The 25166-nt window shown below is 39.1% G+C and overlaps 1 protein-coding gene across 9 annotated transcripts in view; it reads left to right on the top strand.

Moving 5' to 3' along the window:
- The window catches only part of KAT6B (lysine acetyltransferase 6B), a 182803-nt gene that overhangs the window by 103835 nt on the left and 53802 nt on the right, over positions 1-25166 (top strand). For all 9 annotated transcript variants that reach the window (XM_025284797.3, XM_025284796.3, XM_006055858.4 and 6 more), the window contains 3 exons: positions 12448-12556; positions 23812-23927; positions 24173-24254. In XM_025284797.3, the coding sequence (XP_025140582.3) occupies positions 12448-12556; positions 23812-23927; positions 24173-24254 (307 nt within the window). The remainder of the gene's footprint in view (positions 1-12447; positions 12557-23811; positions 23928-24172; positions 24255-25166) is intronic.

A 25166-nucleotide genomic window follows, 5' to 3' on the forward strand; every position in this document is an offset into this window, starting at 1 on the left:
AGTTGCCTATTTAATCAAAATCCATGTGTGTGGCTTAGGCATGTACTTTTTTTTTTTTAACTACATAGGTGATCCCAATGTTCACACCTGTTTAAGAACCCCTGAATAGAGAGCAATTATTGATAGGATTCCTCTTCTGCCAAAGTACTAGCTGTTACCTACCCTCCCCCCCTCCCCGCCTCCCAGAGTAGAATGTTTGGGCTCTCTGCTCTATATCCCAAGGAAAAGGGACTGGCACTCTGAATAACCACATGACTCTATCTGTTGTATTAGAATAAAAATGATGATAGTGATAATAACAAATCAGGTTTCTGCATAAGAATCAACATTTTCCTGCATATAAAGAACATTGAAAGTAAATAGGGGAGATCAAAAGCTGATTCTTTGAAAACATCAATACAATTCAGAAACCTCTAGGTAGAACAATCAAAAAATAAAGGGAAAACAAATTATTGATAGCAGGAATGGAAGAGAGGATATCACTTGAAGACATAAAAAGAATAATAACGGAACATTATGAGCAATTTTATGCCAATAAATTGGGCAACTTAGATTACATGAGAAAATTCCTTGAATGCCCAAATCACCACAGCTGATACATACAGACAAAATGGCAACTCTCAATAGCTCTATATTTGTTGAAGAAATTGAAATCAAAACTTAAAACTGTGGTACAAAGGAAACTCTGTAAATGTCAGACAACAGACAACTTTAATGGTGAAGTCTATAAATATTTAACAATACAAATGTTAGATTAATTCTTTCAGAAAGTAGGAGGTAACACAATTTTATTTCTCTTTGGTAGCAGTGAACATTCAGAAATTGAAGTACCATTTATAATAGCATCAAACAATATGAAAGTATATAGGGATGAATTTAGCAAAATATGCACCCTGTAAAGTATAACCATTATTGAAAGAAAGGAAAGAAGACCTAAATAAGTGGAGAAATATACCTGCTCATGGATTGGAAAACTCAGTAATGTTACAGAGTCAGCACTCCCCAAACTAGTCTACCTAGTCAACACAGTCACGATAAAGCAAGCTTTGTTCTAGAATTTGACAAGTTGGTTGAAAAATTGAAATGGTGATACAAAGAACTTAGAATAACCAAAACAAATTTTGAAAAAGAAGACCAAAGTTGAAGGACTAATTCAGTGGGAAGAAGAAAATCTCTACAAATTATCCTGGAATCGCTGGATATACATATGGAAAAAAGTGAATCTTGACCCTTACCTCACTCCATACACAAAAATTAAGTAAAAATGCATCATAGACTTAATTTATAAATGAATGCCATGAAACTAGATGAAAATATATGATAAAGCCTTTGTAACTTTGGATTAGGCAAAGATTTTTTAGAGTGGACATGAAAAGTAGAAAAAATGGTAAATAGGACCTCATAAAAATGAAAAACTGCTGTTTCTCAAAAAAAAAAAATTGTTAGGAAAATGAAGAGATAAGCCACAGAATTAGAGAAAATATTCAAAGTACATATATTTTTTATATATAAGTAAGTGTTAGCCCCTTCCTTCCGTTGTGTCCAACTCTTTGCGACCCCATGGACTGTAGCCCGCTAGGCTCAGGCTCTTCTATCCATGGAATTCTCCAGCAAGAGTACTAGAGTGGGTTGCTCTTTCCTTCTCCAGGGGATCTTCCCCATCCAAGGATCAAACCCAGTCTCCTGCATTGCTGGCAGATTCATTACCATCTGAGCCACCAGGGAAGCCCTTTATATAAAGGAGTTGTATCTAGAACATATATCCTGCAACTCAATAATGAGACAAACAACCCATTTTAAAAACAGATGTTATAGGGTGTGTTCCTTAGGAATCAGACACTGAGATAAAGTTTTATGGTAGGATATTTATTAAGGGAAGCCTTTAGTAATACCTATGCTTGTGAAAGGAATTGCAGTGAAGCAGCATTGGGCAGAGGAGAGGGTTGAGCAGCAATGCAGCTCGACAACAGCCATGGCTGACTTTTTGTGTAGTTCTTGGATGTGGGCCACTGCAGGAAGGAGAGTATCCTTTGGTGACGTGACTCTGCAACTGAAGCAGTCCCTGAAGGGAGTGACAGCTGACAGCTGCCTGCTGGTAGCATTTTCAATAGCTGGGGCAACAGGTTTTTAATTGGGAGAAGGTTTGGCAATATATTGCAGTAGACCATGATGACAGGTAGACAGTCTGATAGAAATTGTACAAAGGAAGATGTGTGAACGGCCATTGAGCACAAGCCATCAGGTTTATGCAAATTAAAACCGCAATGAGATACTCTTACACACTCTCTAAAATGGTTAAAATTAAAAAGACTGGCAAAACCCAAGTGCAACCAGGAGTGTAAAATGGGGCAATTCACTTCAGAAACCACTCTTGACAGTTTCTTATAAAGGTAAACATATACTTACCATTTTACCCAGCAGTTTAACTCCTAAAAAGACATGAAAACATGTAACTCCAAAGAGAAACGAAGACATGTTGAATAGTACATAGCATTTCAGCTGCCACATAAATCTCTGTGAAGGCAGAACATTGTTGGAGTTGGTGATGGTGATAATATTATTGAGAAGGTGACCAGCTACCATGTTAATATCCATCTACCTGTGCCTCATCTTTTCACTCTGCTTCCCTGTTTGTACCCAATTACAGTCAGTTCAGTTGCCTATATTTCTGAGCAGATGATGCAGGTTTCTGTTGGTGAAATTGGTAATGAGAATGTTTACATTCACATCATGCCTAGGTGGCCTTGGATGTAGGCACCAGATTAAAATGGATTCCCTGGGGCAACTGAGGAAACCAATCCTATGATTCCAACTATGTGATGTTCTGGAAAAGGCAAAACTATGGATACAGTAAAGAAAAGATTAGTGGTTAGCAGGATTAGAGGGGGGAGGGAAAGATGAGTAGGCAGAACAGGAGGATTTTTTTTAGGCAGTGAAAAATACTCTGTATGATACTATTAATATAAGGGTAGATACATGTCATCATAAATTTGTCCAACTCCACAGAATGTACAGCACCAAGAAAGAACCCTTATGTAAACTGTGGGCTCTGGGTGCTAATAATGCGTGAATGTAGGGTCATCAGTTGTAACAAATGTATGAGCCTGGTGGGGGACGCTGATAATGGGGGACGCTATGTATATGTGGGGGCAAGGGGATATATGGGAAATTTCTGTACCTTCCTCTGAATTTTGCTGTGAACTTAAAACTGCTCCAGAAAAAAAAAAAGAAAAGAAAACTGAAAGATTTGTGACACTTGAATATGAATTGATTTTAAAATTCCATTTTTCAAAATCTAGGGTAGGGTTTATATTATATTGCTAATATTGTGACATACTCACTGAAAATAGTAGTTTGTAAATCCTAAGCTGACTTCCTAGAACCATGTGTTGAATTTCCAGCTGTGTTGAGTCAGACTTTGATCCCTCTTGAGAAGATAAATGCGGTATCTGCAGTTTTTAATGGTGGGGTGTAGGAGGGACGTTCAGATGAAATCTTAAAAACCAAGTCCCTGTCCAGATAAGAAATTAAAAACCCTGGGAAAGGCAGTTGTTTCTTTATCCTACCCCTCCCCCATTTGTAGGCCTCATTATTACATGCCACATCCACTCCCACCCCTGGCTAGGGGGTGGAAAAAAGAACAAATGAGATGCTATTGTTAAATGCTGTGTTCAGGATCAGATTTGTTTCCTTCCAATAGAATCACTTTCCTTAATCAGCACTCTTATAAATGGCACACTTGCCTAATTAGAACAAGTTCTAGACTGCAGGATATGGTGTGAGCATTTCAGTTACCTCCACACAATTGATAGCTATTGTGACTGATGTTCTTAGAAAGTCTTCCCCTCTCTCCTCTTTTTATTCCTCTGTGGCTAAGCTTTTTATTATTTTATACTTATGACTCTGCCTTTGATTGTGGAAATTTCATGGTATGTGGTCATTGATGTTGTTTCTGTTTCTACGTTATTCCTTAAATGAAAAAAGAAGCGATGTATTTATGGATATGTGTAGGGATGCTTTTAAATATTTTTATTTTATTAGATTTAATTTGCTTGTTGTCACTCTTAAAATACAGAGAACTCCCTTGACTGTGACAAGGAGGTGAAATACAGCAGTCACATTCAAGATCTCCATACATTAGCCATAATAAATCCTTTTGCCCTGAGTAATACAGAAACTCAATCCAGAGCCAGTGAGGATGATGTAGTGCTCCCTCACAGAACCAATCACCCACAGAGAAGCATAATGAGCAAGGGAGGTGATATAATAAAACCTCTATGGCCAGAGGAAAATTATGGGAAAAACTGTTGCCTATGAAAAGTCTTGTAATAAGTATATCTCCAATTATCTTCCGAAAGAAATTATTTAGGCATCTGCTCAGGTTAAGATTCATGACGGAAATGCAAGAATGGCCTTAGACTAAAGCAAAAGGGTATGTGAGCGTAGAGAAGATGGCGCTGGACATGTGAACAGAGCTCTGTTGTGCCCCAAGGATCTGCAGTAGCCCCGGTGCCGCTCTGAGGGTGTGTGGTCACCAAACCTTCTTCTTGCGGAGGGACGGCTGCACTGACCACCGAGGGAGACAAAATAACACTCTTAAAAAACAAGATGATTTCAATGATCACAGAAAAACCGTCAGAGTTATACTCTGAAATATGCTATTTCCCAAGACCACGACTTAAGCCGATCGCTATAAAGGAAAATCCTGAATGTGCATGATCTGTATCCTAATTAGGAGTGGGCTTGATCTGTTCAGACAGATATCAGTTGAGTAAGTGGCTTAAGTGGTGAGAAATGAAGTCTAGCTCTTTATTAGATAAGTGGCAAGTAGAGTGCTGAAGCAGCCAAGAAATAAAAAAAGAGGAAGTATGTTACCCAAAAACAGGAAGAGTGTCATCCTCCGTTGTCCCAGACCTGTCACTTGTACATCTTGTGGAAAGTAATTCATTACCAATAGTAAAACACCAAGGCTTGTAAAATACTTTTTTTTAAATAGATTGAACAGATTAATGCTTTTTTATAATTCTGTTACTCCGACCACGGTGTATTCATCTTTCTTGACTTCTTTTTTGTGTGTTAGGTAGTAGCACCTGAGTGTGGCCCCAGATCTATCTTGCATACAATCTATAGTGAGTGAGCCCCAATGGTTAATATTTGTGGGAGTGATGAGGCAGTTTTCCTCCCAGCTGATTTTTAAAATTTTCTATCTTGTCAGATTAGACCCACGGAAGTATTATGTCCAAACATAAGTATCAGTCACTGTAAAAGATCAGAATAGGAAAAAAGCAGTCAGATTAGACCTTTATGGCACTCACCTTGCCACCAGTCGTTGCTTCATATTAAAGTCATTAAATATATACATTAAAATAAAGAACAGTAGTCAGTACATAGGGGCCTGTTAAATCAGAGAAGTCAGCCTGAACCAAAAAGCAGTCTTTTCTTTCATTTATTCCATAAATGTACTTTGAGGCTGGAGCAACAGCAACAAATCTCTGCTCTTTTAATGTTTACTAAGTGAAACGAAACAGACAGACGATACAGCGTATGTCAGATAGTGATATACACTGTGCAGAAAAATAAAGGAAAGCACAGAGGATCCAGAGGTGCTGCTGGAGCGCCCTTTGGAGAGAGTTGTCAGGAATAGCCCTTCTGATAAGGTGGTACCTAAATCCACCTCCAAAGGAAATGAGGGACCAGCCACGGGAAGCAGAAAGAGCGAAGAGCTTAGAGTCAGCAAGACGCCATGTGTTAATAGCTTTGTGACCAGAGGGAGCATTTAACTTACCTGTGACACAGAGACAGACAGGAGTCACCAGGCCTGTTTCACAGGGTTCGTGTTCGGCACAAGTGAGACACTTGAGAAAACCAGGAAACAGTAAAGCAGTACCTTGACTTCAGATTTCAGCGTGAAACGATAAGAGGGTACAAATTAAAGAGATAAATACAGCAGCCTTAAAACAGCCCTTTCATAGGGCTTGTTGTGAAATTTTGAATTGAGTTGTCTGAGCTGAAGTGTAGAGAGAACTTTCTCCAAAGATGAACCATTTGATACTGGGGTGCACAAGATTTATATTCATCTTTGTTTGCCTTCGTGGTATCATTTGTTTAAGATTTTATGTTTGTTTGTGCTTTTCTTCCTTTGACGTCTTTTTCTTTCCTTTTCCTCTGAGCTTTCCTTTTATTAAATCGGCTCCAGGCCTCTTCACTCTCAGTTGAGGTGATTTCTACCCTGTTCCTGTACTCTCTGATTAACTCATTAAAAACAAAACCCAGAAAACCCTTTAAGATGAATACTTATCATGGGGCTCAGAGCCTCCCAACATCCACCTTTTATAGAGTAATTCTAGACTCCAGATCAAATTATTTGCACTGATGTTTGTTAAGGACTTGAAGTTGTTTTCCCTGTTTGTTTTTATAGCCTGAGTGAATTTTGCAATAATTATAACAATGTTTGAACAGAACTTTGTAGCCTACAAAGTACTTCACACACTCATTCACATGGGAACTTTAGCAATCCTGGATCAAGACAACATGGACTCTATTGTGCTCTTTTTAAAATGGGGGAAGCTGAGACTCAGAGAACAGAAAATAAATTCAGGTCTTTTCATGATAACAAGTGTGAATATATGAATGAGAAGTGCGGAATTGTTTCCAGCACTTGGAATTACTAAAATGATGTTTTATAAGTGAAAGTGAAAGTCGCGCTCAGTTGTGTCCGACTCTGCCACCCTGTGGAATCGTCCATGGAATTCTCCAGGCCAGAATACTGGAGTTGGTTGCCATTCCCTTCTCCAGGGCATCGTTCCAACCCAGGGATCGAACCCAGGTCTCCTGAATTGCAGGAGAATTCTTTATCAGCTGAACTACCAGGGAAGCCCTGTTTTAGAAGTAGATTCAAGAAATTTTGTAGATGACTCCAGAAGAAGAATCCATAAGGGATTATGGAAAGAGAAGGCTATGTCCCTGATCACTGTGAATGGCGACTGTGGAGACAAAACCCTTTTTGGTATCATTGTCAGAACGAGGCTGTAAGCCTGGGTGCTCTTGCCTCCATCTGTGCATGAACTTTCTTTTTTTTTTTTGACAGTTACTTTGACTAACAAGACTAGCAAGCATCTTTTTTTTTTTTTTCCTTCAGGGCAGAAATAAAAGTAACCATAAACAAATATAAAACTTACCTAAAATGAGTTGTCTTGAATTTAAAAATGTTTCCTCAGAAAATACTATTTTATTTTGATATTGAGGGTTCCTGAAGACTCTTAAAATGTCTTTTAAAGTATAATAGAATCAATAAAAAAACATTAGAGCTCAGCTGGGAAGGGCCTTTGAAATTATCTAGCTACTGAACCATTTAACTATTTGATCTGGAAAGGATCTTTGAAAAGGTCCCAGATCCCAACTTGTGGGAGACTCCTTTTTTCACCCTGGTGTCCTTGACATCCTGATAGAGTCCACCCAGCCTCTCATGGCCTCTTCTGATTATGAAGACCGTATGATTCCATTTATTTGAGGTCCTTAGATTACTCAAACTCATGGAGACAGAAAGCAGAACGGCATTTGCCTGGGGCTAGAGGAGAAAGGCAGTGGCACCCCACTCCAGTACTCCTGCCTGGAAAATCCCATGGACAGAGGAGCCTGGTAGGCTGCAGTCCACGGGGTAGCTGAGGGTCGGACACGACTGAGCGACTTCACTTTCACTTTTCACTTTCATGCATCAGAGAAGGAAATGGCAACCCACTCCAGTGTTCTTGCCTGGAGAATCCCAGGGACAGGGGAGCCTGGTGGGCTGCCGTCTATGGGGTCGCACAGAGTCGGACACGACTGAAGTGACTTAGCAGCAGCAGAGGAGAATAGGGAGTTAGTATTTAATGGGAACAGAGTGTCAGCTTGGGAAAATGGAAAAGTCCTAGAGATCAATGTTGGTGGTACAACAAACTTAATGCCACTTGAACTGTATACTTTAAAATGGTTAAGATGATAAATTGTATGTTATATGTATTTATATATTTATATATATATATATATATTTTTATATATATATATATATTTAACCACAATGTGAAAAATAAAGAAACAAGGAAAAAAAATCATTTTGTTGCTGGAGGGTTGGGGCATGGGAAGCATGGAGAACAAACCTAACCCCTCCCCCAGAAAGAGCACCCGCACTGTCCCCTCCCAACAGCCTCTTCCCAGTGAACTAGCCCCAGTTCCTTCAATAGGCCATTGCATTTTGTTTTACAATATATTTGAATCATGATCAAGATAAGGACTATACATTATAATTGGCTGATAAGCCTTTTAAATTTCTCTTAGTCTATTGTTTCTTCTTTCATATCTGTTTCTCTGTCTCTTCCTCTCTCACTCATTCTGTCTCCCTTTTAATTTATTTGTTGAAGAAACTGGGTCATTTGTCCTCAAGAGTTTTGGTACTTGCGTCCCTCTGCTATGTAGACTGATACCTTCCTCTGTCCTCTGCATTTCCTATGAAGCAGTAATTGGATTGAGTTATTTTATTTTATAAATGCTGTAATCCAACTATATAATAACTCGTTTTAGGTCCTTGTTTGTTTTTTTTTGTTTTTTTTTTTTATAAGTGCCTTCCTAGCCTTTTGCTTGGAAAACTGTAAACATTGAATGGATAATTGAAAAAATTGAAAGAATCGTGTCATGGACACCCTCCTACCTTTATGTAGATTCACCAACCATTAACATTTGCCGCATTAGCTCTCTCCCTCTCTGCACACAAACACACTAATACACATAGGGGTTTTTCCCCTGCATCTTTTGAGCTCGAGTGGTAGACATCATGACACTTTACTCCAAAATATTTCAGCACATAACTCCTAAGAACAGCTCCTGTATAATCAAGCAGAGTCTGGTTTGTGTATTGTCTATTTAGTGCATATTACCCTACTTATCCAAATAATGTTCTTTATGGTCATGGCTATTTTTGAAAAATTTGAAAACCAAGTGAAGATCACAAATTATATATTCCATTTTCCTGACACTTTAGTTGCCTAAATTGGTTCTGCCCTTTTTTGGGGTCTTACCTGACATTGGCATTTTTTGAAGTGTCCCAGGCTAGTTGTTTTACATCATGTCCCTGACTTTGGATTTGCCTGATTATCTCCTTATGATGAGTCAGAGTGAATGTTCCCGGCAAGAATGCTGCACGGGCAGTGCCGAGGCCTTCAGCGCCACACCTGGAAGGCAGCGGATGTCGGCTTGTCCCATAATGGCTGCTAGGTTTGATTGCTTGATTAAGGGGGTGTCTACCATATTTTTCCATTGTAAATGTACCATTTTCCCAGTTTTTCTGTTTCCCCATAATAAATAATCTGTAGCATATTAAACGTTGCTTTTTAAATAATTTTAAAAGCATGCTATTTGGTCATGGGAGAAATTGGATGGCAGAGATTATGAGCACATGAGAATTATTACTGTCAATGGAAAAAATAATTTTTAAACATTTGTTTTTCTTGAGAGAGGAGAGACAAGGAGGGGAGGTAATAAAGGGGAGAGAATGGGCTTTACTGAAGGCAGATTTGTGTCTGAATCCCAGCTCCACACTTGAACCTGTGTGACTTTAGGAGAGTTACCTCACTCCTTAGAGCCTCAAGTTCTTTCCTATGATGGGCATAATAATATACATTCCTGGCAGGATTGTTAAAGTGATTAAATGAGCTAGTGTATGAGTGGCCTCTGGCCTAGCAGCTGCCCCAGGACCATCACGTGGGAAGTGAGGAAGAAATGGTCCCCAGCAGCTTGCAGAGTTTATACCTCTGCATGAGTGTTTGCTCTCCTGATGAGATTGAAATTTTCATGCATGTTGATAAGAAAATATGATCAACAGGTAAGATGCCTTTTTGAAATTTCAAAGAAAGGAATTCAGAACTGGAAGATGTTTGGTTCCATTTTCAGACCTCTTAAACATGATTTGTCTGTAGTGGAATTGAGCTGCCATTTATTCAGACCTGTTTCTGATTGCAGTCCATTTTAATCTATTACCAGGGATTATTTTTTGAAACAGTTTTTATGTAGTCGGATTGAGAATAGTGAATCATAATAATCCCATGACCCAATTTACATGCCTTACTGTAAAAGTTTCATTTCATACAAGTGACAATTTTTTAAAGTTAATTAGACTCGGCTATACTGAGGTTAGCAAAAAGTGCTTTGAATTATCAATAATTCAGCAGAGCAGACATTTCTGTATAATGCAGTGGTTTTATAGAGTATTGTGAGATAGTTATCCCTAAAATGAATGGTTGTGAGCATACATCAGCATGGTGGGGCTTGCTTGAATGTGGCGTGAAGTGATATCATCTGTGCTTTCTATTATTGAGCAGTGTGTGAACCATCGGTCTTTCTGGCCATGAACTACTAGCAACCTTTGTCCTTTGTGTTACCTTTAGTTAAAGACGAAAAATGAACATGAATGCTGGCTGATGGCCATGTCTTCTTACACTGAAAAATTCATCTGGAAAAGAAAAATAGGATTGCAGATTTGGATTTGTTTCATTGCATGAATGATATGTGACATTTTGTAAATTATTTATCACTGCAAGGATGGCAGCAATGGCTCGAGCATTGTTATATCAAATGAAAGTAGGAATCCCATTAGTACAAGGACTGGGTTTTAGCTGGAATCTATCAGGGGAATGTTGTCACTTGAAAACCAGATTGTTCTTTTAATTGCTATTTAAAGGAACAAAAGTGTTCCCAAGGTACTGCAGTTGAGCATTTGCAAGTAATAACTATGGATCCATAATTATGCAGTGCTGATTATCTGGCATTTAAAAAATGGTGGCAGGAGTCAGTGACCAATTTGTTGTAGCTTGTCTTTTTTGGTTTTTCTAGAACAGAGTTTTATTCTCTGCTTTTTAACTGGGGCTACAAAAATATATTTGCATAGATACCTCAGAAAGTAAAGCCTGTGCATATTAAAAGAACAAATTAAACTGAATATAAGGGCAAGATAATGAAAGTTTATATTGTAAGATGAAATTAACAGTCATATTGAACAGTTTGCAAATGCTTGGTCATGAGATGATTTCTGGTTTTTGATGACATGCCACATTGAACCAAGATGTTTGTTGGAATCACTGTTACTATTTGAAATATTATTTTAGAATAAGGTTTTTTAAACTAGCATATATTTCTTTCATTTATTCACATATATTTTTATATAGTTAGCAAAAAACATTTTGAGTGCCTATGTGCATCAGGCTTTTGGAATAGAGTGGCTGAACAAATGAGGTTTATTCTACACTGATGTAAATTTGGAAAGTTAGGCCTAGCAAAATCTTGTTTTTAATTTACATTAAAAAAAAAATTTGTGATTATACTAAGCTTTCTTGCCTTAAATTTTTGATTCACGAGATTCAAATATGAATGCGTTAGAGTTACATTCTGATGGCTAGCAGACAACGTGTGACGCTTGGAATATGCAGTAAAATTTTAGTTCTCATACCGTTTGGCTGTGCAAAATAATGTGACCAGACCTGTAGGCACAGTCAGCTCTTCGTATGGATGGGAATACTAGTGTTGCTGGTAGTCATAAATAACAATGAAGGCACTAAAATGTATGCAGATTTATACATTGTTAAAAGCAGTTTCCTTTGTGAGAGTTAAAGGGGTGCTAGGGATTAGACAAATGTTTTGTTTCTTTTATTGAAGGGGAATGTCAGAGATTGAGACTTTATCCATTTTGTGTAGCATGGTGTGGTTTACTTTTGAAGACGTTGGTGTCAGAAAAGACTTGTTAATGGTCTTTTGATCATCTTAAACAATCCTACAGAATTTTAAAGTTCTTAACATTTTTTTGGCCATGCCACGGAGCATGCAAAATATTAGTTCCCAGACCAGGGATCCAACCCATGCCCCCTGCAGTGGAAATGCAGAGTCCTAATCACTGAATCACCGTGGAAAACCCCTTCTTTAGTTCTAAGGCTGTTATTATGTCACCTTTTAAGATGCCAGTATTTTATGTCATATGTTTAATTGATGGATAATAGTAACCTGTACTAAAACATTTGATGAAATTTAAGCAATCTGGTCTGACTAGATGATATTCATAGACTGTAATACTGAATAGATGAATCAAGTTATTGTAGGCATATAGATTATGGAAACGATTTGAGACTTCAAATGAATTCTTAATGTTCATTTCAGGAAGGTAATACATAATATATATAAAGGTTTTAAATTTCATTGGCTTAATAAAAATTATTTCTGAGTCTTATGCATTACACTTAAATGTATTATTCAGGCAGTACTTCACTATCAAATAATTTGAGGGGTTTTTTAATTATCAGAAAATATTGATATGAATACCCTGTTCTTTCTTTGGTAAAGAAATATGTAAGACGCTTTTGATTTTAATACTTTGTTTTTAATTTTGAAGTGGAAAGCTAAGAGTGTTTTTTCATTTTAATTTTTTCATAGCCCCGTGCCGATCCCATTCCAATATGTAGCTTCTGTCTGGGGACAAAGGAATCAAATCGTGAAAAGAAACCAGAAGAACTTCTCTCTTGTGCAGATTGTGGCAGTAGTGGTAAGTTGTTATTTTTTGTATGTGTGTAAAGTGACTCCCTATTATAGCTACGTGCAATTTCTCTATCCAAAAATACTTGTTATTTAAAGCAATTATTTGATAATAGTGTAAGCTTTAAATTTTAAAAGTAAATACAGGTTGGGGGGAAGTGAGTATATTCTCACTGATATAAACAGTGTTATATATGTTTATAAAATATTATGTATTCATATTTTAAATTAACCTTAGATTTTGTGCCAGCATTGGTAATTCAACGTGGAATATTCTACCTTGAAGGTAAATTCAGGGTAGAAAATTCTAAATTTTCAAGTTGACTGCAGCTAGAATCACTTGTTTTTATAAGCTGAAGTCTCAATTTAATACATTTGAGTAGGAATATATAGTGTTTCGGAGAAGGCAATGGCACCCCACTCCAGTACTCTTGCCTGGAAAATCCCATGGACGGAGGAGCCTGGAAGGCTGCAGTCCACGGGGTTGCTGAGGGTCGGACACAACTGAGCAACTTCACTTTCACTTTTCACTTTCATGCATTGGAAAAGGAAATGGCAGCCCACTCCAGTGTTCTTGCCTGAAGAATCCCAGGGACGGGGGAGCCTGGTGGGCTGCCGTCTATGGGGTCGCACAGAGCCGGACACGACTGAAGCGACTTAGCAGCAGCAGCATATAGTGTTTCAGGTCCTGACACCTACTGGTGAAATATAATATTACAGCCCAGCTCTGTGTGACAGACTGAAGGGGATGCACAGGATTCTGGCAACTGCACTGATAACAATCCAGAAATCATCAGGCATAAAAGAAACTCAGATTGCCCAGAGTAAGCTAGGAAAAGAGTGGTCTACTCAGAAAGTGATACTGAAATCAAGGAGCTACTGGTTAGGGATATTGTTAGTTGCTCAGTTGTATTGGACTCTTTGCAACCCTGCCCGCCAGGCTACTCTGTCCATGGAACTCTCCAGGCAAGAATACTGGAGAGGACTGGGTCACTGGTACATTGCAATATCCAAAAAGCTTTCAAGATTGCTGTCACCTCTTTTTCTCAGCATAGGACTTTAAGCGCACATTTCCACTTTTGTAATGGAAATTAAGTCACATTATGCTTATACTAAAAGAATTTGTCTTGGAACTTACTTGATGGTGCAGTGGTTAAGACTGCACTTCACTGCGGAGGCAGGTGCAGGTTCAGACTCAAGATCCCACGTGCTGCAAGGCTTGGCAAGAAAGATAATTAAAAAGAATGTGTCTTACCAGCCAGCCTTCCTTCTTAAGTTGCCTAGAGATATATATGGTTATATGTATGTGTGTATACACACACATACACAACTCAACAGAGTGGCAGTTACTGAGCTTTTAAAAATCAACCTCTGTATTAATCTTTAAATTTTCTTCTCCTAGCCTACTGAAACTTTTCCCCGAAAAAATACTATTTTAAAATTAACACCCAAGTACTGCTCTAGTTATAGTTAATTCTTTGAAAACATCAACAAATCTGCAAAACACAATAGCATTCTCTCGTTTAGCAAGTCAATAATATAGTATAGTGGTTAAGACCAAACTAGAAAGCCGGCCATAGCCCCTTTACTTCGAATGAGTTAACCATCCTCAGCCTCAGTTCCCTTATTGGAAACATAGAGATAATGGTAGCATCTTATATCTTGGGTTGTGTGGAAGCTAAAGAAGAGAACACAAGTAAATAGCCTAACACATGGTCTGCACTCTGGTAAGTGTACTCTACATATCAGCAGTTGTTGGTCTTTTTTTATTTTTGGCGGATCAAATTGTTTTCCTTGATTGCTGCAGGAAATTTAAGATCTTATTGTTTATGACAGCTGCGTGATGGTTGGATGGAGGAAATGTTTCACACTGAAGAATGACACTGCTGTGTAATGATTCTTCTTCCTCCTATGAAGGTTTAACTTGATAGATCCTAAATGGTTCTGCAGCTCTCAGGACTTGACTAGGAGAAATAAGACATTTCAAACTCTGCTTGAGAAATGCTTTCTGACAGTCTTTTTGATGGGCTTTACAGATTCATTAAAACTCTTTCACCTGCCATGATATCGTAGCTGGTGGCAAAAGGGCATGGAAACATTATCTGTATGTTCGGATTAATAAATCTCAATCCTTCACTCTCCTTGTTTTATCCTGGTGAGCTAGTGCCTCACTCATCAGTTCTGACTCTGTAGTTATCTTTTGGGTTTTCTCACGAGGCTCATTCTGAATGAATTATTGTTTTGTGTAACTGCCTGATCAATTTAGTAGTGTTCTCTTGTCTAAGGTTTACCCTTTGTGATTTTTAAGGTGGCACTTTAAAAACACTCTTAACTGTTTTATTTCTTGAGTGTATTTGTCTGGGCACCTAGACAGATTAAAGTCATACTTAAATCTGGAAAGAAAAGTTCCCTTCATATATTTCCTTACCTCTAGTGATACACTTACTTAAGTTGATAAGAGATCATTATCTTCCAGATCATAACATCAAGGCTTCTTTCACAGGGTATAAAGGCGTAATTCTAAACAGGTAGATCTTAGATTTTCTGATGTAACCAATCTCCCTTCATCTTTCCCAGATTGAAGCCTGCCAAAAGAGAGGTTTGAGTTCCTTTATAGTTAGAGGTGACTGAAATATTTTTACTCCTTAAGTTTCTCACTTTTCCAGAGTATATAGGTGTAGTGTTGGGTTTTCTTTTTTCAAAAATGATCTCGTTTTCTCTTTTAACACATGGGGAAGAATGGATTGAGGATGCTGTCTAAAAGACTTATATCCAGAGTCATTTTGTGAGCCCGCCCCCCTCCCCCCCCACCCCGCTTCACACAGCATGAGCTAGAGGCTTTGGAGTTGAGGTGTGGGTCATGGTAGAAATTCAAGACCTGGGGTCGTCAGGTCCCTTTGTTTAGGATAGAGGATGTATGGTTCAGCGTGCTTCTCTGGACTCCCCTATGTGATCTGGCTCTAGTATTAAGGTTCACTTAATCTTCCCTTGTAATGCTCAAAATTCTCCAAGCCAGGCCTCAACGGTACGTGAACCGTGAACTTCCAGGTGTTCAAGCTGGATTTAGAAAAGGCAGAGGAACCAGAGATCAAATTGCCAACATCCGTTGGATCATCGAAAAAGCAAGAGAGTTCCAGAAAAACATCTACTTCTGCTTTATTGACTATACCAAAGCTTTTGACTGTGTGGATCACAGCAAACTGGAAAATTCTTCAGGAGATGGGAATACCAGACCACCTGACCTGCCTTCTGAGAAATCTGTATGCAGGTCAAGAAGCAACAGTTAGAACTAGATGTGGAACAACATACTGGTTCCAAATTGGGAAAGGAGTACATCAAGGCTGTATATTGTCACCCTGCTTATTTAACTTATATGCAGAGTGCATCATGAAAAACTCTGGGCTGGAAGAAGCACAAGCTGGAGTCAAGATTGCCAGGAGAAATATCAGTAACCTCAGATATGCAGATGATACCACCCTTATGGTAGGAAGCAAAGAGGAATTAAAGAGTCTCTTGATGAAAGTGAAAGAGGACAGTGAAAAAGTTGGCTTAAAGTTCAACATTCAGAAAACTAAAATCATGGCTTCTGGGCCCATCACTTCATGGCAAATAGATGGGGAAACAATGGAAACAGTGACAGAGTTTATTTTCTTGGTCTCCAAAATAACTGCAGATGGTGACTGCAGCCATGAAATTAAAAGACACTTGCTCCTTGGAAGAAAACTTATGACCAACCTAGACAGCATATTAAAAAGCAGAGACATCACTTTTCCAGCAAAGGTCCATCTAGTCAAAGCTATGGTTTTTCCAGTAGTCATGTATGGATGTGAGAGTTGGACTGTAAAGAAAGCTGAGCGCTGAAGAATTGATACTTTTGAACTGTGGTGTTGGAGAAGACTCTTGAGAGTCCCTTGGACAGCAGGGAGATCCAACCAGTCCATCCTAAAGGAAATCAATCCTGAATATTCATTGGAAAGACTGATGTTGAAGCTGAAACTCCAATACTTTGGCCCCCCTGATGCAAAGAACTGACTCATTTGAAAAGACCCTGGAGAAGGCAATGGCAACCCACTCTAGCATTCTTGCCTGGAGAATCCCAGGGACGGGGAAGCCTAGTGGGCTGCCGTCTATGGGGTCACACAGTCGGACACTACTGAAGCGACTCAGCAGCAACAAGAAAGTACTGCACAGCGGAGAGAACTCTGCTCAGTGTTAGGCGGCAGCCTGATGGGAGGGGAGTCTAAGCGTGAATGGAGACGTGTGTGTATGGCTGAGTCCCCCTGCTATTTGCCTAAACTGGCACAATGCTGTAAATTGGGTATATCCCAAAACAAAATAAAAACTTAAAAAAAAAAAAGAAGGAAAAGACCCTGATGCTGGGAAAGATTGAAGGCGGGAGGAGAAGGGGATGACAGAGGATGAGATGGTTGGATGGCATCACCAACTCCTTGGACATGAGTTTGAGTAAGCTCCAGGAGTTGGTGATGGACAGGGAGGCCTTGTGTTCTGCAGTCTGTGGGGTCGCAAAGACTCGGACACGACTGAGAGACTGAACTGAACTGAACTGAATCTTCCCTTGAGTGTACTGTGCCAGTCTGGATTTACCTACTTTAGTTTAAAAAAAAAAAAAATGTTCCTAACCTGGGGAGATGCACTATAAGCATTTACTTCATCTGGTAGATCAGATGAGTGGACTTTGTTATTGGCTAGTCCGACTGAGCGACTTCATTTTCACTTTTCACTTTCATGCATTGGAGAAGGAAATGGCAACCCACTCCAGTGTTCTTGCCTGGAAAATCCCAGGGACGGGGGAGCCTGGTGGGCTGCCATCTGTGGGGTCACACAGAGTCGGACACGACTGAAACGACTTAGCAGAAGCAGCAGCAGCAGTCTTTAAATAGAAGGACTAAAAGAAAAATATGGTTCTTCTTAGAAAGCTTGGGGAGATTTTGTAGTTACAGTGCTCTGTTGTGACATGTCGGTGATTATAGGGAAAAAAGAATCAAATAGCTTGGCCTGGCTCAGCAGTGTCCCCCAGTAATGGTGGGAGCCCTGGTGTCATGGTCCAGTTCAGTTTCAGAAGTGGGAATTAGAGAGTGGCTGGTAGCCCTGGTTGGCCTTACAGAAATGACCACTATCTCATACTCTAGAGTCCATTGGTTCTGGGATTGGATTGAGACTGCTTATAATGATCAAAGGAATCCCTAATGTAAGATGTTTCTGTGAAAAACAAAAAAAAACAAAAAACAAAAACCATAGCCTTGTAAAACAAAATAAAAAAAGGAAATATAGATAACAGCCCATAAGGATTGCTTTTAAATGTGTTTCCCACATGTGCCTGTTGGTTTTTAGTCACCTCTTTCTATCTGAAGTATCATTTATATGATGTCACATTTAGACTGCTTAGACTTCATAGACCTGGGTAATAAGTGTTTCCTTCTGCTTACATCATAAAGTAAAGCCAATTAGAAATTTCTGTTTTTTTAAGATGGCTCAGTGCTGCAAATGGGCAGTATTTTCTTTAACTGTGTTTTTTATGCTAAAACTTTTGAAAAAAAATTATTCAAGTTTGCAGGTAGCAAAACTGTGAAGGGAAGTAAATAGTACCAGGAGCTCCAGATGCAGCGCTGCAGTCCTCTTTACTTGCTGGCTGTGGGACCGTACGTAGCTGTACACATCTGTGAGGTTTGGAGGGGGATGGCTGTATCCTGCATCCACAGGGCTGTTGTGAGGATCCAGTGAGATAATGCTATGAAGATCATCAGTATCTATAAATCATCACACAAAAACACCGAAGAGCTGTTCGAAGCACTAATAGGAATGTGGGACTCATCACATAGTCTTCAGGTCTATGGAAATGCTGGGACTGGGAAGTGATTTTACTTGACTTTCATGGATCAGCCTACTTTGAAATTAACACTGTTATATTCTCTTTGCCTCATTAAGACCAAATTATCTTTAATTAGCTTCACATAAGTATTAGATATTATACCAAATGAAATTTTGTGTCTGCTGCTCAGATTGCTGGGTGGTTAAATCTTACTTACAGATGAGTTCTGTGCATGTGTGTTTTCAAATTAGCAAATCTAAGATAAGTGCACAGTTCAAAATTACAGCATCATTCTAAGTGGAAGCTCATTGACACTGGAGACAGCATGGCTGCTGAGATGCAGCTGGAGAGCAGGAAGATCACCTTTGTACAGTGAAGGGAGCCGGAGACATGGAGTCATGTACCAGTCTGTCCGCAGGAGCCCTGAAGTCTCCTGGGTTTGTTTTATTAGTGTTAACCCTGAATAAAACTTGCCTGCCTTCTGCTCCCAGGGAGCTGGTTGGTGCAATATACATATATATGTAGTCACTAGCTTCTTGAGGTTAACTGTGAGAAAACACCCCAGGGATTGGTTGGTTAGTTGTCCAGTTTCACACCGACTATATACAGATTGAAAACTGGGTTTGGAAGAAGCCCCTTAACTAGGAAGAAACCTCGAGATGGACTCTAAAGAGGAGTAGACAGGGACGGAGGAGGAAGCCCCCCTCTCCACAAGCCCAGAGCTGGATTGGCAGTCTAAGCAGAGTAACAGGAAGCAGAAGCCTTGCTTCTGACCTGTTATTTCACTAAAATTCTGCTGATATGATTAACAGTGACCTCCATGTAGCAAACTGGAAAGGTGCCTTCTAAGTTTATGTAAAACTCTAGGGATTTCCCTGGCAGACAAGTGGTTAAGTCTCTGAGTTTCCGCTGCAGGAGGCACAAGTTAATCTCTTTTGGAGGAACTAAGACATCCTGCACGCTGTCCAGTGGCGTGGCAAAAAAAAAAAAAAAAAAAGTCTAGTGGACGTCTTTCAATCTACACCAAATACTCCTCTCAGTCATATTTGAGTTGTTGAGAATCTTTTTCCGTGAAATGTTCTCATCTTTTGACTTCTGTGATTTCATATTCTCTGTGTTTTCTCTCTCTCAGTTCAGTTCTTCCAGATCTTTTGTGAGCTCCTTGGCCTGTCTTCCTCACCTCTGAGTTTCTTCAGGCTTTTCGTCCTTGGCCCTGTGTTTCCTCACTGTGGTTCATGGCTTCTCCTGGGTTCCAGACCCTTAGATATAAGCACCTCCAGGACTCCTCTCCTTGACACTTCATGGGCTCCTCAGAAATAATATCCAAAACAGCTTATGAACCTTACACTGCTCCCTCCTCCCAAAACAACCACCACCACTCTAGCAAAGACAGAAATCTTAGCAAACAAACGACATCCTCTTCTCCTCGGGGATTTCCCATTTCAGCAAATGACACACCACCAGCTACTCGTTCAGTTCTAGAAGCCCTCCTCTGTGCTATTCTCTCACAGCAAGAAATTACCAAAAATGCATTGATTGTACGTCCCAGTATTTATTCTACATCCTCAGTATATCCACAGCCTTCACCAGACCCGCTCAGAGCTGCTATGATAATAAGCTAGCTTTCCTCTTCATATTCTTTCTCCTCATCCATTTTGCATACTTCAGCATAAATTACTTTTTAAAACCATAAATCTAATTACAGAATTTTTAGTGTCCACCAGTTAACCTTAGGAAAAATCCAAGCCCAAAACACTCTTCTGGATTGGGCTCCTGTTGACCCCTTTGCACATCCCCATCCCTGTCATATAACCTATAACTATATGAGGTTATATAGAGGTTATATCAAACTTCTTTCCTCTTCTTAAATGTCCCCATGTTCGTCCCCATGTTCTCCTGTCACTCTGCACATGCTGCTCTCTCCCACCCAGCCCGCCTCTGCTCCCCTCTGATCTCACTCATCCTTTTGGTGTCTTTTTAAGAAGGCCTTCTTCTAATCTCTTGCTAGACTTGCCCACATCTCCAAGCCAGCTTACCTCCAGGACTCCTCTCCTTGACACTTCATGGGCTCCTCAGAGATAATATCCAAAACAGCTTGTGAACCTTACACTGCTCCCTCCTCCCAAAACAACCACCTGCTGGACCATGTGATCTGAAATGTCTGTCCTTTCCCTCATCGTGTCTTCAGGGGACAGTAGTTGGTCAGATAACTGATCTGAGGGACCTGGTGTCTTGAGTCTTTCATAGTTTTTCCATTGCTGCTGTAACAAATTACCACACAACTGTGAACAGAATTCAGTTCCTTGCATGTGCAGGACCAGTGTCCCCATTTCTTGCTGTCACATAACCGGATTCCCTGCTTCTAGTGGGCGCCTGTACTCCTTGGCTTGTGTGCCTCCCACTCCCCACTGGGTGCAGTCCTTCTCCTGTGTTGAACCTCTCCTCCTCCTTTTGTCTCATGTTACTAACCAAGCTGGAGGATTCTCTGCTTTTAAGTACTTGTGATTAGATTGGAATAATTACACAGATAATTCAGCATGATCTCCCATCTCAAGGCCTGTACCCTTGGTCACATCTGCAAAGCCCCTTTTGCCATGTCGGATAATATATTTGTACGTTTTAGGGAGGGCATTGTTCAGTCTACTACAGAGCCCATGGTTTTTTACTCCCATAATACTTGACTCAAAAATCACTTCTACTGACTTGTGGTCTCATTGGTACTTGTTTAATTTTAAACAGTACTCTTTTGGTTTTGCTGGATAAAACTGTTGGAAGTTATCAGTGCTTAAAATCTGCTGGTATAAGAATGAGTGTGTGTGTGTGTGTGTGTGTGTGTGTGTAAACCACCCTGAATTGTGTCAGCAGAGAGAACCCAAATTTTAGAGGGGATTGTTGAGTTTACAGAATGGCTAAAATAGGAGGTAAGGAATTGAATTATCAATAGCATTGTTGTCCTTTTTCTAATTACTATAGATTGTGTACTAGTATATCAAGACTCAGTTACAGTCTTTTGTGTAAAGTTGGCAGTGAGAAAATAAAATGGAAATATTTCTTCATCCCTCAGCATCCTTTACAGAATCATAGACATTTAGAGCTGGAAGGGATCTATGGCCAGTTCTCTTGAGCTAAATAAAGGTAAGATTGCTGCCTAAAGGAAAAATAGACGGAAGATTTTAGATTGATAGGGTAGCTTAAATGGTAGTAGTTGCAATATAATATTACTTAAAGTGAGAGGAAGCAATAAGAAGAAGAATATTCCTTGCTCTTGATTGAAAGTGGCTGAAATCCATTAACTTTCAAAAGTATAATTAATTATTAAAAATTATTTTTATAGGATATCTGTGAGAAAAAAAATAGTAAGCTATAATATGATGTGAATTACCTTAGTTGCTGGATATTAAGCTACAAAGTACAAAAGCAGATTTTAATGTAGAGAAAAATTTAGTGCATGAAATTGAGGTCATATGTGCTAGTGATGTATGACTTACAGGAAGTAATAAAAAGGGAGAAAAAAGAGAAGTAAATGGTATACTTTTAAGCTGATGGGACCCATTTTAAGGGTGGAATTTAAATTGCTGTTCTTTAAAACTTGAGTTTTTACCCCCCTCACTATATAAGTAGGGGCGGGAAAACCCTGATCAAAGTAAGACCTTCCCCTCCCTCTTCAGAGTATACTTCTTAAAGTCAAAAAGCGAGCTGTCTTTGTTTGCTGTTCCTGAGCAGAAAGAGGTGATTGATACCATGTATATATACATAAACGCCCTCCCCCCCACATTCATTTGAATGAGAGAAGCCCTTGTAAAAGAAAAGTGTCATAGGTTAAATGCATCTGCTGGGTGTCTACTGCCTGAGGTCATAATCCTATGACAACATTTTATTTGCTCAACATCTTAAATACAGATGTTTAGGTTTTTGGGGTTTTTTTGTTTTTTTGTTTTTTTTTTTCCGCTCAGGAAGAGTGTGCTTTTATTAACAGTATTGATGATTGCTTTTGAATGTTTTTACTTCAAAAAGCCAAATCTCCTGGTGGGTAGAATTTTATGAAGCACCTGTTAAGCTTTAGGAAGGAGGACCTTTTTGGCAGCAACCCAAAATACATATTTAAACAATGAGCCTGCCAAAGTCAGGAAATTATAAAACAGTTTTGAAATTGCAGAATCTGCTTTTTTTTTTTTTATTACCCCTCAGGTTTCTTTTGCAGCTTGGTTATAAGTTCTTTCACATGGGACTTACTAACATCCATACTATTTTAAGACCAGATTTAGAAAACTAAAATCAAATTTGGAGGTCTCAGGTTTATGTGATAAAAGACCATCAGATTTTAAACTTCCAGAGTCTGGACTCACACTCCCCAAACCTTTCAGAGAAATCTATTACTCAGTGTAGCCTGGCTGACTTTCTTAAGTGGTGCTATCCCTTGGGGTCTCCAGTTTTCCTGTGTGAGGTGAGACCTGCTAGATGAAAAGTGTGTCCAAAACAGGGTGGAAAAGCTGAACTCTCAGAAAAATGTGGGATGCTTGCTAAGGGTATGCTTCTTGGCGTGTTTTGTGTAGCCTGGACTTTGCAACTTCTTAACTCCCAAATTCACTGTTTCTATTCCTGCTTACAGAGCTTCCCAGATGACTCAGTGGTAAAGAATCTGCCTGCCAAGCAGGATACCCAGGTTCGATCCCTGGGTTGCAAAGATCCCCTGGAGAAGGAAATGGCAACCCACTCCAGTATTCTTGCCTGGAAAATCCCATGGACAGAGGAGACTGGTGAGCTACAGTCAGTGGGGTCGCAAAGAGTCAGACGTGACTTAGCGACTTAAACAACAGCTCCCACTTACAGATTTTAAATTCAGGAACCCGGGGCAAGATGGCAATAGTGTCTTCTTTGTATACCCCAGCAATGGGATAGTCTTTGTATACTCCTGAGTTTTTTTCTTTTTTTGCATTTGTTCATTGTATTATGTTAAGCAGCATCAGATTTTTATTTAGTTAACTGTTGTTTTATGTTTTATGATTTCATTACACACAGAAAGTAGGAATCATTTGAACTTCAGCACTCTCCTCACAGGCCAGCAGGCCAGAAAGCTTTGGGGTAGATGGTGGTTGATGAAGAGGGCAAGGGCAAGAGATTTAACAGAAGGCACAGGTATGAGAACATGATCTGAGCATACATCATCTTCAAGTTCTCCAAGACTTGTGATTAGAATTGGTGTAGAATTTTCCAGGTTTCTCTTAGGGAAAACATTTGTACAGTCACTCTGTCACATATTGGTGCTAGGGGGAAGGGCAGAAGGGAAAATATAATTTGGAATCTTTTATTTTTTTCATAGTTTCAAGTTCCTAAGGTTCTTTGGCTGACATCATCACTATCTATTAAATACTAGTGAGTTTAAAAAATTGAAGGCACCATTCCCATAAAGCAGTTTATTTTTTTTATTCTTATAGGACACCCATCCTGTTTGAAATTTTGTCCTGAATTAACAACAAATGTCAAGGCCTTACGGTGGCAGTGCATCGAATGCAAGACGTGCAGCGCATGCAGAATCCAAGGCAAAAATGCAGTAAGTACGGCTCTCAGTATCCACCTCCAGGTAAATTGTTAGCTTTCAGTGTTAAGGCTTTTCATTTTTGTAGATTGCTGCTATTTTCTTTTTTTAAGTGTTTAGGTACGTGTGATACCAAATTTCAATAGGGATCGTGGTGCCGCTTTATCATATTTTATTATTGTTAACCAGATAACAAAAGAATTTGTGGCCTTTTACAGTTGATTTCAGTCTCAATTAGTCTCTAATATGCTACATTACAGGATAATATGCTTTTCTGTGACTCCTGTGATAGAGGATTCCATATGGAGTGCTGTGATCCCCCACTTTCCAGAATGCCAAAAGGTGAACCTTTAAACCTATTAAAAAATGTGCTTTATTAGGTACACATTAGCCTAGTTCTAATGTCTGACAGCTCAGGAGTATACAGGTTCTTTAAGCATTTTTTCATCCCTCCCACCTTCCTTATACTTGTGGGTTTAGTACAGGTTGTGAGCAGAGAAGTGTAAAAGTTTATAATTTGGGGGTAATGTATATAATAAATACTGTAATTTGGACACAGGACTAAAAAGATCATTCTTCTCTTAAAACCACTCCCCATTAGAATAAATTTAGACTAGGTAGGTCAAGAGTTTAGAGTTTTCTCCATGTTGTTCAGTAGAGTGTTCAGAGGTAAAACATTACCTGTTTTTGATGATGGTGATAATGATGACCCCAAAAAAGTCCTATAAGAGGAGCCATTACCATTTTCTTGGCCGTTGATTGATAATCTTGAACATGAAGATCTGAACCATCTTACATGGGTATATCCATATAGAATATGGATTTTCTTCTCTGTTTATTGAGTAGTCAGCCAAGTTTAGCCTTCTTTTTCTCATATGATAGTATATTGAACATTATAAATAACTCTGCCTTCTTATTACAAAGTTTATACATTTTCATTGTGAAAAATTTAGAAAATACCGATTGACAAAAAGGAATGGAAAGAATAATCAATTAGAAATTCCTTCCCTGCCCCACCCACCCTTTTAAAAATAAATGGAAAATTCTGTACATGTTTATGGTTTTTCCCTCTTGACAATAGATTCTCATATTCCCACATCATTAAATATTCTCCCAAAGATAGTTTTTAATGAGTGTGAAGAACTCTGTAGTATATAGAGCCGAGATTATAAACATGATGACTGTGGGCCACAGAAGTGTTTTATTGAGACTTCTCTTAACTGTGTGACAGAAGATCTGGTACTGTATTTAAAG

The sequence above is a fragment of the Bubalus bubalis genome, chromosome 4, assembly GCF_019923935.1.
Source record: "Bubalus bubalis isolate 160015118507 breed Murrah chromosome 4, NDDB_SH_1, whole genome shotgun sequence".
NCBI classification, from domain to species: Eukaryota; Metazoa; Chordata; class Mammalia; order Artiodactyla; family Bovidae; genus Bubalus; species Bubalus bubalis.